General features: G+C 41.6%; 2 protein-coding genes across 2 annotated transcripts in view; both read left to right on the top strand.

The window, feature by feature from the left end:
- uqcrc2b (ubiquinol-cytochrome c reductase core protein 2b) overlaps positions 1-1,344 on the top strand; it is a 7,075-nt gene extending 5,731 nt beyond the window's left edge. The window contains exons 13-14 of the mRNA XM_080049607.1: positions 224-377; positions 1,000-1,344. Coding sequence (XP_079905733.1) covers positions 224-377; positions 1,000-1,083 — 238 coding nt within the window. The 3' untranslated portion in view covers positions 1,084-1,344. The remainder of the gene's footprint in view (positions 1-223; positions 378-999) is intronic.
- A 406-nt stretch (positions 1,345-1,750) lies between these two features.
- On the top strand, positions 1,751-11,643 carry LOC307267322 (uncharacterized protein C16orf52 homolog A-like). Its single transcript, XM_080049614.1, has 3 exons — positions 1,751-2,599; positions 9,080-9,292; positions 10,340-11,643. Exons 1-3 carry the CDS (start codon positions 2,494-2,496, stop codon positions 10,522-10,524), a joined length of 504 nt encoding a protein of 167 aa, XP_079905740.1. The 5' UTR covers positions 1,751-2,493; the 3' UTR covers positions 10,525-11,643.
- The last annotated feature ends 139 nt before the right edge of the window (positions 11,644-11,782 follow it).

The following is an 11,782-nucleotide window of genomic DNA, read 5'->3' as shown; positions in this document are numbered from 1 at the left end:
TTGCCGTTCTTATTCATCAAACAGTTGCCCCTTGTTCCCTATTGGTGGAGCCATTCTTTGCTTTATTATTCTTGAACTGAAATGGTGTATAGTTTGACAGTACACAGATATAAAAACAGACCCTCCCCCCTTTATACTTAGAGTTCTGAACAAATCAGTCAGTATGTCTCTTTATTGTCATTATGGTGGCTAACAAAGAGCTGGTCTTGTGTTGTGTATTAAGGGCCCAGCTGAAGGGACAGTACCTGATGTCTCTGGAGACCTCAGAGGGTTTGCTGGAGGACATGGGCACTCGCTCTCTGGCCGGTGGTTCATACTGCTCCGCCGAGGAAGTCTCCAAAAACATTGACAACGTCTCCTTGACCGACGTCGCCAACGTAAGAAGCACAGTCCAATAAACCATTTCAAGATTTCCATGCATTTCATGTTAGTGAAATGTGGTTTGAGGTTAATGGAATAGTTCAACATCTTTTATTTTTAAGCTTTTTGCCTCACTCTCCGGCTCAACAAAAGGTGACAGAAACAGTTCTTGTAATTGTGCGTGCGTTTTGGATATAGAAATGGGCAAACGTCGCTCATCCAGGTTAAATATAAATACGTACTGGAAGGAAACCAGGAAGTGCCTGTGAAAGTCACGTGTGTATTTGATTCTAAAATGACATAACTTAAAATACGTTAACGTTAAAATAACGTAAAAATATACGTGCAACTTGGCGTGATGAATAAACAAGTCCCAACAAGCATAAAGGAGAATTTAGTGATGTTGAAACGTTTATCTTTTGACCTGCTCACCCTTGACTACCAGTGTTTGAGCTAAGCTAACCTGGATGAGCCACTTTTGCCCATTTCTATATTAAAAAAAGATGCACGCACAGTAACGGTACCTGTTTCAGTCACCTTTTCTAGAGCCAGAGAGTGAGGCAAAAAGCTAAAAATGAAAAATGTTGAACTATTCCTTTCATAACGCCGTTCTTACCATCCCTACTCTTTATTCCAAAGGCTGCCAAGAAATTTGTGTCCGGCAAGAAGACCATGGCATCCAGCGGCAACCTGGTAAAAACACCCTTCGTGGACGAGATCTAAAGCTCAACTCGTACTACACCCAACGAATACCACAAAGAAGAATTTGTTTCCTCTAAAATTGACAACAACAACACTCGAAGGTCATCGTCGCCTCATGCAATACTCTGGTGGTATTAACACCGTGTGATATTTATAGGTATTGTAACAGTATATTTTCAGGTGATGTCGCTGCTCCAGTGCATCACAATGTCGTGCTCCACCCATCTGTCCACATTAACTGTATAGCTGATGTAAAATAATGAATAAATTCTATCTACCTTACAGAGTTTGAGTTGTGTGTTTTGTTTCTGTCTAGAACACTAAAGTAAATATGTACGTTTTTAAGCTTGAATGTTAATTTCTTAAAATAGGAAGAAAGCAGTGTGCTAAACATTCCTATCTCAAGGTCTACTTTTTTTCCAGAGAGCTTTGGACCAATTTAGACTAAGTAGGAATGAAGTGCAGAGTTAACCTGGATGAGAAATCCGAGAAGTGAGTGACTTTGGTTTTTAAGCATCTCATTTAAATCAACATCACCACCACTTGCAAAATTGATGGTGATGGGGGGGAAAAAATAAATACCAGGAGCGTCGGCAAGTTGCGGATTCTCTCGCGAGAGTTACGCACCACTACAGACTATGGAGACGCGAGCTGCTGCCTGAATTCTAGTTTCCATTGCTAAGGAGAGGACAGCATCGTCCTGCGGAAAACTCACTGGCAGACAATGTTTTTTTTCTTTTTGTCAAGCTTTTAAAATGAAGGTGTCGAGCAGCGTTTGAGCGTGGAGGCTTTTGAGCTCCGGAGAGAAAAAGCTTTGGGCATGGGCGGCGATCCCCGTCCTGGTGCGTCCAGAGAAAAGAAACCGCTTCCATATGGGGGAGAGAGAGGAACAGACAGAGAGAGAGCGAGAGAGAAAGCTCGGGGGGGCTCCGTGCAGACTCAGGAAATAAGTCGCCTGCACGCAAATGAATCCGTAATCAGCGATTAAAGCAAAACCATTCGTGTGTGAACCATCCACTTTTCTTTTCTTCACAAATGTCCCCGGGATGTGGTGGAGCATCCCGGAGCTTCAGTGAACCACTAGCCCGGGCTGAGGTCCTCTCCTCCTGGGCCGGTGGTGGTGGGGAACAAGAGCCAGCAGGTCGGGCCAGGCTCCACTGCTGCTGCTGCTGGAGGAGGAGGACTAATGAAAGGGGATACCCCGAGGGACCAGTGTGCATGTCTCACCGCCGGGTGATCAAACGTGATGTGCGGACAAGCAATCCCGGATCAAACCCACTACTCCATCGCTGTTGCTGCACGTTCTCTAATAAAGCTACTGGGACGAGAGATACGGTTTTAAAAAGTAGGCTACTGACCCCTAAATGTTCCCCTGCCGCCGCCTGCCTTTAGGTGCGACAGAGGCACAGAAACACTACGACCTCCACCGACATGGATAAACTCACCGTGATATCAGGATGCCTCTTCCTCGCCGCAGACATCTTCGCCATCGCCAGCCTCGCCAACCCGGACTGGATCAGCACCGGAGATGCAGCTGGTAGGTTGTTGTTGCTATAGGCTGGCACTTTGTCCTGAAGTGGAGTTTTGTTTTTGTTTTTCTATTTGCTTGTGGTTATTGTGTATCAGTGTACGAGTGAAGTTCAGTTGCGAAATGAAAATCCAAATCTAAAATCTCATATGTCCATCAAGATCAAGGTTTAAGGCCTTGCAGACAACAGAGTTATATATAGGCTACAAATCCGTGTCAGGTTAGGCCTAGGTTAAGCCATGTGAATCAATTGAATTTTTTTTTAAACTAACTTTTATTTGAACCCCTTCATCCCTTTGATTTTAGGTATCCCCTCGGGGAGAGACTCACTGACCACCAGGTTGGGAATGACAGGTTTAGTTGACTGCAGAGAAATGTTACATTGAAGTGAATGAGTGGCCACAAAAGAAGAAAAGAAAAGATAACACTGCAACAATGCAGATTGTATAAGAGTGCAAAATGTGTCTCCTGAGTTCAGCAAAGGACAAGAAATTTAACCGAGGTCCCAAAGTTTAAATGCTAAAAAGTATCAAAAAAATATGTCTTGTGAGTGGTGTCACCCTCTGCTGATATGCCCCTATGCTGTCAGTTTAGTGCACAGGAAACTTTAAAGTCCCTAAAAACAAACCTTCTCCATCAACTTATTGCTGTTTGCCATAAAGTCCTGTATGAAAAACAGTTTCCCACCGGAGCAGATGTGCTTTTTACATGGGAGATTTCTGTAGGCTATCTTTGCTTCTTTTCTTATTGATTTGCTATGTAATATAGCCTAATGACATGTCTATCCCAATCATGTGGCAATATGTTTAATCACAGTCAATAAAATCAACAATTTGGTCCCCATTAGGCAGATTATTTTAGAATTTTCTAAGATTAGAGAGTGTTAAATCATCTTTTTTTTTTATGATCACAGATTATTATCTTCCTGGTCCAAACCTGGGAACTACATTACCCACAACCCAACTCGCCTGTTGACAGCTTGGTCTGAGATTTAGGTGTGTTATGCAAGTAATAAGCCAGTAAACTAATGTAGCTTTGTGCTGCTAGCAAGGATACAGAGCGCCCTATAGGTCTGGTATTAGCGCACTACTTTTATTTTCTACCAAAGTGGCATCAATTGAGTATAGCCTATATTTATCGGTTTTCAGACTGCTCCCTCTCCAGCCTAAGTTTGGTTTTCTGAATAGTAACTTTGATTGTTTAGTTTCAGGTACAGTGTGAAATATCTGAGTATTTTTCAGAGAATTTACAGAAGAAACGGTGGCCTTCAAAAAAGCTAGTTACTAAAGATGGCATCATCCACTACTCTTTTTTCTACGATACCAAGTGATGAGATTGAGATGTTTTAGTTATTTATTCTGTAGTACATATTCTTCACCTTCCAACAGGTGTATTTCCGGGGGATACACCCATATATATAAATGCACAAGGCCGTTAAGTTTGTCCATTCTGTGCTACTGTAGTAACATGGTGGTTCAACAATGCGGCACACCCCACTCCTATGTATATATAAATTGCTCATTCTAAGGCAATAAAACAATTTTATTGTTATTTTCAAGCAATTGTACACCAATTCAAACCCGTTAATGAATTTAATAGTCATTTCTACATATGTTGTCATATATAAAACATTAATAAATTCTACACATACCTTTAATGGTATGGAAAACACTCACTCAAGATTAAAATCATATTTCAAGGGCTTCAAATACATTTAATATGCACCACACATATACAGATTTGTTGTTTTAGTCATGTTTTGGCATCTGACATCAGACTCAACAAATGCTGTTCTTGATTGAAATTGTTGCCAATAATTTGTTGTCCTTTATGATCATATTACAGTACAGCCAATATCATAATCATACTATCAGCTGAAAACAGCAGTCAACCAAAGCACCACAGTCTCCTTACAGTCAGTTGCAAATACAATAATATATACAGATTCAAAGTCTACAGCTAAACATTGACCAAGACTGATGCAACAGACAAACAAAGCAGCACTACAGTATATGCACAGCTGCACAGCCTAATGCTACAGGGGAGCAGAGATAAGTGCTCAACAACAGGCATTCTGAGTGCCTGTTACAGGGTTTGATTTGTTGTAAAACTGACTGCAGCTGCAAGTTGAGTACATAACAAGCAGTGTTTAAGTTGAATAATTAAATGAGTTACCACCACGCAACACATATTTTTCTTTTATTGTCATACATAGTACAAAATGGACTGAAGTTCAGAACGACTTGCCTCCTAGTAGTAGACAACAGTGTGGAATGACCACTACCTACTGTACTAAACGCCCTTTGTTCCAGTTTAATTAGCTAAATAGTAATTACCTTAAAGGCAGGAAGTGTTGTTTAGGAATGAAGAGATGAAGGTAATTGGGTCTTCTGGGAGAGTAATGTTTCCCACCTGGAGAATGAAAGCCCCTCAGGCTCAGCCATGACGTGCTTTATTTTGACTGCGAGTGCTGCTGAGTGTGAAAAACACAACAAGAGTCATTGTATTTCATATTTTTTGATATATTTGTTTAGTTAGCTCTCTAGTTTTTTTTGAACACCCAGAAGTAGAAGGGTGGAGAAAACAAGCAGAAAGAATACATTTTGAGATCTATTTTAACACTAGTTAGCCCAAGCCCACTGTGACTATGCAGTTTGATAACTTCTTATCAGTCATATCATGATTATTCAGAATCCCTGTAGTTTATTATAGCGGCTGTTCAAACAGTCATGTTTTCATGAGCCGCTCTATCGTTCATAGTGCTTTGCATGTCTGTTAGCACTTTGTGTGTGTGTGTGTGTGTGTGTGTGTGTGTGTGTGTGTGTGTGTGTGTGTGTGTGTGTGTGTGTGTGTGTGTGTGCGCGCGTGAGTGAAGCTGTGCACCTTATTGGAAGTGTGCTCAAGTGTTGTGTTGAGAAATTTGAAGCATCGTCTGTGTGTTTAGAGTGTTTCTGAGTTTACGAAGTGTTCAATAAGCACAGGTTAAGGATGGTCCCTTGTAAAACACACACACAAACACACACACACACACACACACACACACACACACACACACACACACACACACACACACACACACAAAATATTTGCAAGGCTGCACACTGAGGCTGTGGCAAACATCTGATGTCACAGCTGACAGGCTCACGCAGCAAACAAATAAAATCAATGCCATAAGGTGGTTGGGACGGGAATCCCCACTCACAACCACCAGGTGCGGTCGTACATCATTTGTTAAGGGGCAGATTCCGTATGTATTTCATTTGCGGATTCTCAATGATATGATTTGCTGAGATTTCTGGTTGGAATAGTAGGCACTGTTTCAAAGTGTCATTTCTGAAACAATCTGTTGGCACTATGCTTCTTAACTTGTGTTGCTTGTGGATGGTTTGTGACCTGGCCCATATTTAAACTTTTATGAACAGGTTGTGAACGAAATGTTGCATTCTTGATCCCTGGACCATCAGGATAAACTCTCCAAGCCCCTCAAGGGCACTGAAAGCAGCTGGTCCAGTGGAGCTGCTCAGATTAGAGTCTGGAGGATTGTAACAATGTGTAACTACAGTGTAACTAGGTGAGCTTATAACTGCTTGGAAAGGAGTACACATGCTCAGTGAACTCCCTGCAAATAACAAATAACATAACAAAAACTCAATGAATAACATATGTTAAATAAGAACATAGTATTTGGAGTTGGGGGAGTTTCTAAAACCTGACACAAAAGTATTTTAAGAAAAATAAAACATGACTATTTCCAACTGATTCTATCTTTTATTAGTTTGGGAACATTGTGATCTTGTCAGGACTCTATGGGACCGTCTCATCACAGATATCCCATGTATAACATCACCGATCTTTGAACAAAAGCTTGTTTTTAAGGTATTATAATTGCACCAGACACCAGACCACAAGCGCCCCCCCCCCCTCGATTCCCTGTGCAATACAGTAGTAGTAATGTACAGTAAGTACCCTATATCTTTTCCCTGCTTTTACTTTCACATTTAGTATGTCTTCAAATATGTCTCCTTTATGCCATTCCATTAAAATCCATGTAGGGAAAATGTAATCCACTATTTACATTGTCCCCCCCCTGCCCTGCCGTATCAAAGGATACATTGAGAGGGAACAGGATGTCCTGTGTACAGGCCAGGGCCGAGCTAGGGTCAGCCGGCAGGAGGATATGGTTCAGTTCAGTCCCCATTTTCCCCTTTAGCCTGGTTCTGGTATTTTCAGAGCAACATTCTTCATTGGGAACCGGAGCCAAACGTTAAATATTTAAAGGGCTGATTCAATTTTCATGGCGTGATGGATATGGGGCATCATTATGTGGGAGATGGTGGCAACTAGTCTTTTCAATTTTCTCAGTGAATGAGCATGAATTCAAATTAGTTGTCTCTTCTGTTGCGTTGTTGTATTTTTCTAAGGTCCCTAATCATACGTGTACATCTTTTATACCGTGTTTAGATTGAAAAGCGTTAAATGTAAAGTGAGGGAATAATGTCTTTGTAAGTAGCAGTAGTTTATTCAAAAACAGCATATTTTATTTAGTTTTTTTCTTTCCCATTACAAGATGTCTCAGCAGCCCCCTGCGTTTTTCCTTCACTGTTTGATGATATTGGTTACTTGTAGTAATTTCGTCCGGCGTCATGCATCATGTTTATTCTACACTCGCTGTGTTTAAATTGCCCTGAATAAATCCATAAAATGAATGAAGATCTTTCTTCTTGGCGGGCAGGCACTAACGGCTCGCTGCAGATAATAAGTAAGAAAAAGGAGGAAGACAAAAGAATAAATGAAAGTGTGGGAGGATTTAATTCAGCATTCATGTGCTCTGTGTTGTGTGGTGGCTTCTGTGTAGTTTGACTGCAATGCCGAGTGAAGCTGATGTGGCCTCTGTTGGGGCTCTGAGCGTGCGTGTGTGTGTGTGTGTGTGTGTGTGTGTGTGTGTGTGTACGTGTGTATATGTTTCATGCAGAAGCCCCCCTACCTTATATCACAGCACCCATCCGAGACAGGAGGCCGTCAGATGACTTACCATTTGATGTGGGGGTCATTGATCTCTTCATTTGAGTCTCGGTTCTTCTTGCAGTTTCTCTCTCTCTCTCTCTCTCTCTCTCTCTCTCTCTCTCTCTCTCTCTCTCTCTCTCTCTCTCTCTCTCTCTCTCTCTCTGATGCATTATGCGTTCATGCCTGAAGCCTGGACCAGTTTGACGTCATACGGTAATCACTGGGGGTCAGTGCTGCCCCCTGGCACACAGCCCATCAGAGTGTTTCCATAACGACCGGTTGCTCGGCCCCTTGCTCACTGTGTTGACTAGAGGGACCCCTGGGAGGTCATCATGTCCTCATACAGCCCTAGTCGACATAAGAACACATGTCATGTGTTGCTGTGCATTAGAGCTGAGAAAGAAAATGCCAGCTACCAGTATGGCTGCGATTCATATAATATGGATTGAATGTGCAGTAGACTTTATTATTATTATTATTATTATTATTATTATTATTATTATTATTATGTGCCACTTCCTGCACTTTTCTACTGGCTGATATGCCATCTGGGATGATGCATTACTTACTGTGGAGTCAGGGCTAAGTATCTGTTTCTTACACAAACCCTTCATCTATTCTGAATGGGGTTGAAAGCCCTGAGAGCCCCTTTTTACATTAAAGTTACTATAAACATTATTTATATAGTAATGTATCAATTGACAATGTAGTACAAGAGTGACAATAAGAAACTGGTCACTCATCATGATGAACCTGCAGAGAATTGTCAAAACATTCTGCAGCTCGTCTCACCTTTATAGAGATGTATAGTGAGTTTTGGTGAATTGCAACAACTTTGCTGTTTTGGTTAACTCTCATCGTTATCATTGTTGATTTTGGCTACGGCAGGCAGCTGTTTTTGATTAAGAAGGTCTAAAATACCTATCGCAGTTAGAGACTAGCAGCTGGTGGCGAATGATTTAGCAGCGTAAAAGACCAAATATTTCCCATTGGAGTTGGCAGGGACCAAAAACAGAGAATGAAATCCAGTGTTCAGAGTTCAGACCCACTTCAAAGCAAAGACACAAATACAAAAATACCTGTTCTTTGACAGAAAAACACTTGAGAATTATAATTTTTCTTTGATCATGTCTTGTCAGCCAGTAGAACTTAATGTCCACTATCAGCTTAGTTGAAATCTGGATGATTCCCATGGTGTAGGTAGAGGGATATACAGTACACACCTGTAAAGAATCAATAAATGGCACTTGTTACTAATATTTTGGGAAATGAAAGACTGAAGCCAAAGAGAGTAAATGGTAAATGGACTTATATATAGAGTAGATTTGTGTGGCTTTGTATGAGCTTGCTCTCCAGTAGAGTTTGGAAATGAAGCTCCTCCTTCAGACTACTGACTCGGATTGTGTTGCTTTATTTTGTTGTTGCTCTCAACAGAGAGATTTTGAATTCCATTTTTAAAACTGAAGTGTCTTTAATCCATTACAGGCTCTCTGACGGTGGGTCTGGTCCGGCAGTGCCAGACCATCCACGGGCGAGAGCGTGTCTGCAGCTCTCCGCGGCTGCCCCCGGAGTGGATCACCACGCTGTTCTTCATCATCCTGGGCATCATCTCCCTCACCGTCACCTGCGCTCTGCTGGTGATGTCGCGATGGCACCGTGAGGCGGCGCGATACGCCCGATGGGTGGCCTTCACAGGGAGTAGGTGTTCACTGTCACCTTTTATCTTCTCCCATTCAAAAACCCATTAGAGCTTATACGGTACAAATAACCTTTTGAAAGTGAGAGGTGCTACTTGAGAATCTCCCGTGGAATAAATGGAGCTCTTAGTCCTTGGTAATTGTGTACTGACTGACTGCAGAGGAGCTTCCTAATTGATGTGCCGCGTTCTATTTTTACAGCAAAGAGACAGAGTTTGTCCATTAGAGGGGACCAGAGCCAGTATTCGTGCTTCACTCGGCTCTAAACATAGGAAAATATGAGGCAGGTTCCATCAATACTGGGAACAGGGACAGTTTTTTTTTTTTAGGTCCAAGGACAGTTTTTCCCCACACACATCTTAATACCTGAAAGCATGTCTTAAAGGTTAGTGAAGTAAAGTGTTTTTGGGGTTGAACTGGAAAACAAAATATTTCCTATTTATATAATATGAAACAAGAGTTAGGTAGCCTGGTCGACAGCAGTGGTTTTTTAAACTTTTTTTGTGAGACGGTCCCCCACAGCCATTTGCCCTCAAGTATCCGTAATATACTGTACGTAATCAATCTATTTTTAACCTTTAATACTTTTTATAGCTAACAAAAACTGTACCTTAAGTAAATTCCTTTTAAGCTAATTATTTGAACCGTTTCACTCCTTTTAGCTAGTTAACTGTTTATCCATCACTTTTAGCCTATTCTTTTAGCTAACAATATGAACATTTTATCCATTTCTTTTAAGTTAACTATTTCAAAGCTCATCCATTTTAGCTAATGATTTCAACTGCTTTAACTCCCTTTTTCCCATCACTTTTGGCTAACCGTTTATACTTATGCACTCTCAACATGCAATGTTGAGGTATTACAGCTGACTTGATTTCTAGCCATAGGCCTATATTCTAAATTCAAATCACAAATTCCTTCAAATTTGTTGAGCTACTGCAGCCTAGCCTACTCCACAGTCTTTCCTTGTACCTCTGGATGTGAGTCACTGGTCTCTAGAGGATGCTAATGGTCTTCTTTCTATCCTTCTGTCTTTGCCCTGTCCCAGTGGTCCTGTTCTGTATGGCTGCCCTCATTTTCCCAATCGGCTTCTACATCAACGAGGTCGGAGGACAGCCGTATAAGCTCCCCAACAACACAGTGGTGGGCTCCTCCTACGTCCTGTTTGTTCTGTCCATATTCTTCACCATAGTGGGACTGCTGTTCGCCGGGAAGGTGTGCTTGCCAGGCTGACGTACCCTGATCCTGACTCTATGCGCGGCAGCGTTGGAAGTATCATTGAAAGCGGAACAAAATTGACAAGCATCCTGTTTGTGTTTTTTCCATTTGGATGAGTTGGAACTGAAATCATTATGTTCCATGAGTTTCTACGGAGATGGAGTACAGGCACAGAGAGAGGCCTGAAATGGTCGTCCTCAACGTCCGTGCTGAGCCACGAGTGTGAAGTAGTGAACCACACAGGAATATTTACAAAACCTGATGGAAATGGATTGAAAACATCAGGACTTTCAAGGGAACCCTACGGTTTGATAAATAGTCTTATGTTTTAAAACCAAAATGACAGCTCTGCTCTTGTCCCGCGAGCCAAGGTGCATATATTGCGATGAGACTGATGTCAGGCCATGATGATGACCAAAGCACCAAATAGCTCGGCCATTCACCTCCAGTGTGATGGGTGGAGGCTCTTCCCTGGCCTGACCACAGCCATGTGGAACAATCTCTTAATACAAACCATGAGGCTTCACGTTTCTTGGCACATTTTATTTATTTGTTTGAACTGTTTCCGTTTTATTTTGTAAAGATATTGTTTCTTTATTAAAGGGCCTTATGAATCCCAGAGTTTGGATCACTTTGCCTTAAAGAGCTGTTAACCTTAAATGAACTATTAAGATGGTTGAGGGTCACGGGATATAGTCTAAGAAAAAGAAAAAGAAAATTGGGATACCTGTTATAAATGGGCTATCAGCGCTATCTGTCCAAATGATCGGTAGGCCTACTGGTCAACTTTCAAAGCTTGTCAGTGGAGCTGTTCATTGTGGGGGGTGGAGGAGGGTGACGTAAGGTTGTATCCACGGACATGTTGCAGCAAGATGAGCTTGTGTCTGTCCATCTAAACCTTTAACAGTATTGATTGATAGTGCTCAGAACTGGAGCAAGACCCACGACATCCCGCTGGTCTCAGCTTTTTATCTTTAGTGATGTAGAGAATGTTCTGTTCACCGCCCTGAGAAGTTCCTGTTGTTAGAACACTGAATTAAATGACTAGCTTGTTTTATACCTATGGGTGTTGGATGTCTGAATCATTTCTCTGTATAAACGAACAGACAAGACATTCTGTGTCATTTTCTATAGAAGCACTGTGATGTTCATGAATGAGCATGGATGATCTCATCTCAATAATAAAAACTCTTTGGAAAACTGAGTGCCTCCTCAATTTGTTTCAACGGTTTCTCTAAAACAGCTGACGGTGTAAGAGATGCAGACAAGCTAG

Source organism: Ammodytes marinus (genome assembly GCF_949987685.1).
Source record: "Ammodytes marinus genome assembly, chromosome: 20".
In the NCBI taxonomy this organism is placed as follows: Eukaryota; Metazoa; Chordata; class Actinopteri; order Uranoscopiformes; family Ammodytidae; genus Ammodytes; species Ammodytes marinus.
Note: the sequence above shows the minus strand (reverse complement) of the source record. Positions and strands in the feature narration are given on the sequence as shown.

Excerpts from the sequence above, each read along its gene's own strand:
- LOC307267322 (XM_080049614.1), top strand. The coding sequence starts at position 2,494 with ATGGATAAACTCACCGTGATATCAGGATGCCTCTTCCTCGCCGCAGAC. Across the intron at positions 2,600-9,079 it reads CAGCACCGGAGATGCAGCTG|GCTCTCTGACGGTGGGTCTG; the intron begins GTAGGTTGTTGT and ends AATCCATTACAG. Across the intron at positions 9,293-10,339 it reads ATGGGTGGCCTTCACAGGGA|TGGTCCTGTTCTGTATGGCT; the intron begins GTAGGTGTTCAC and ends GCCCTGTCCCAG.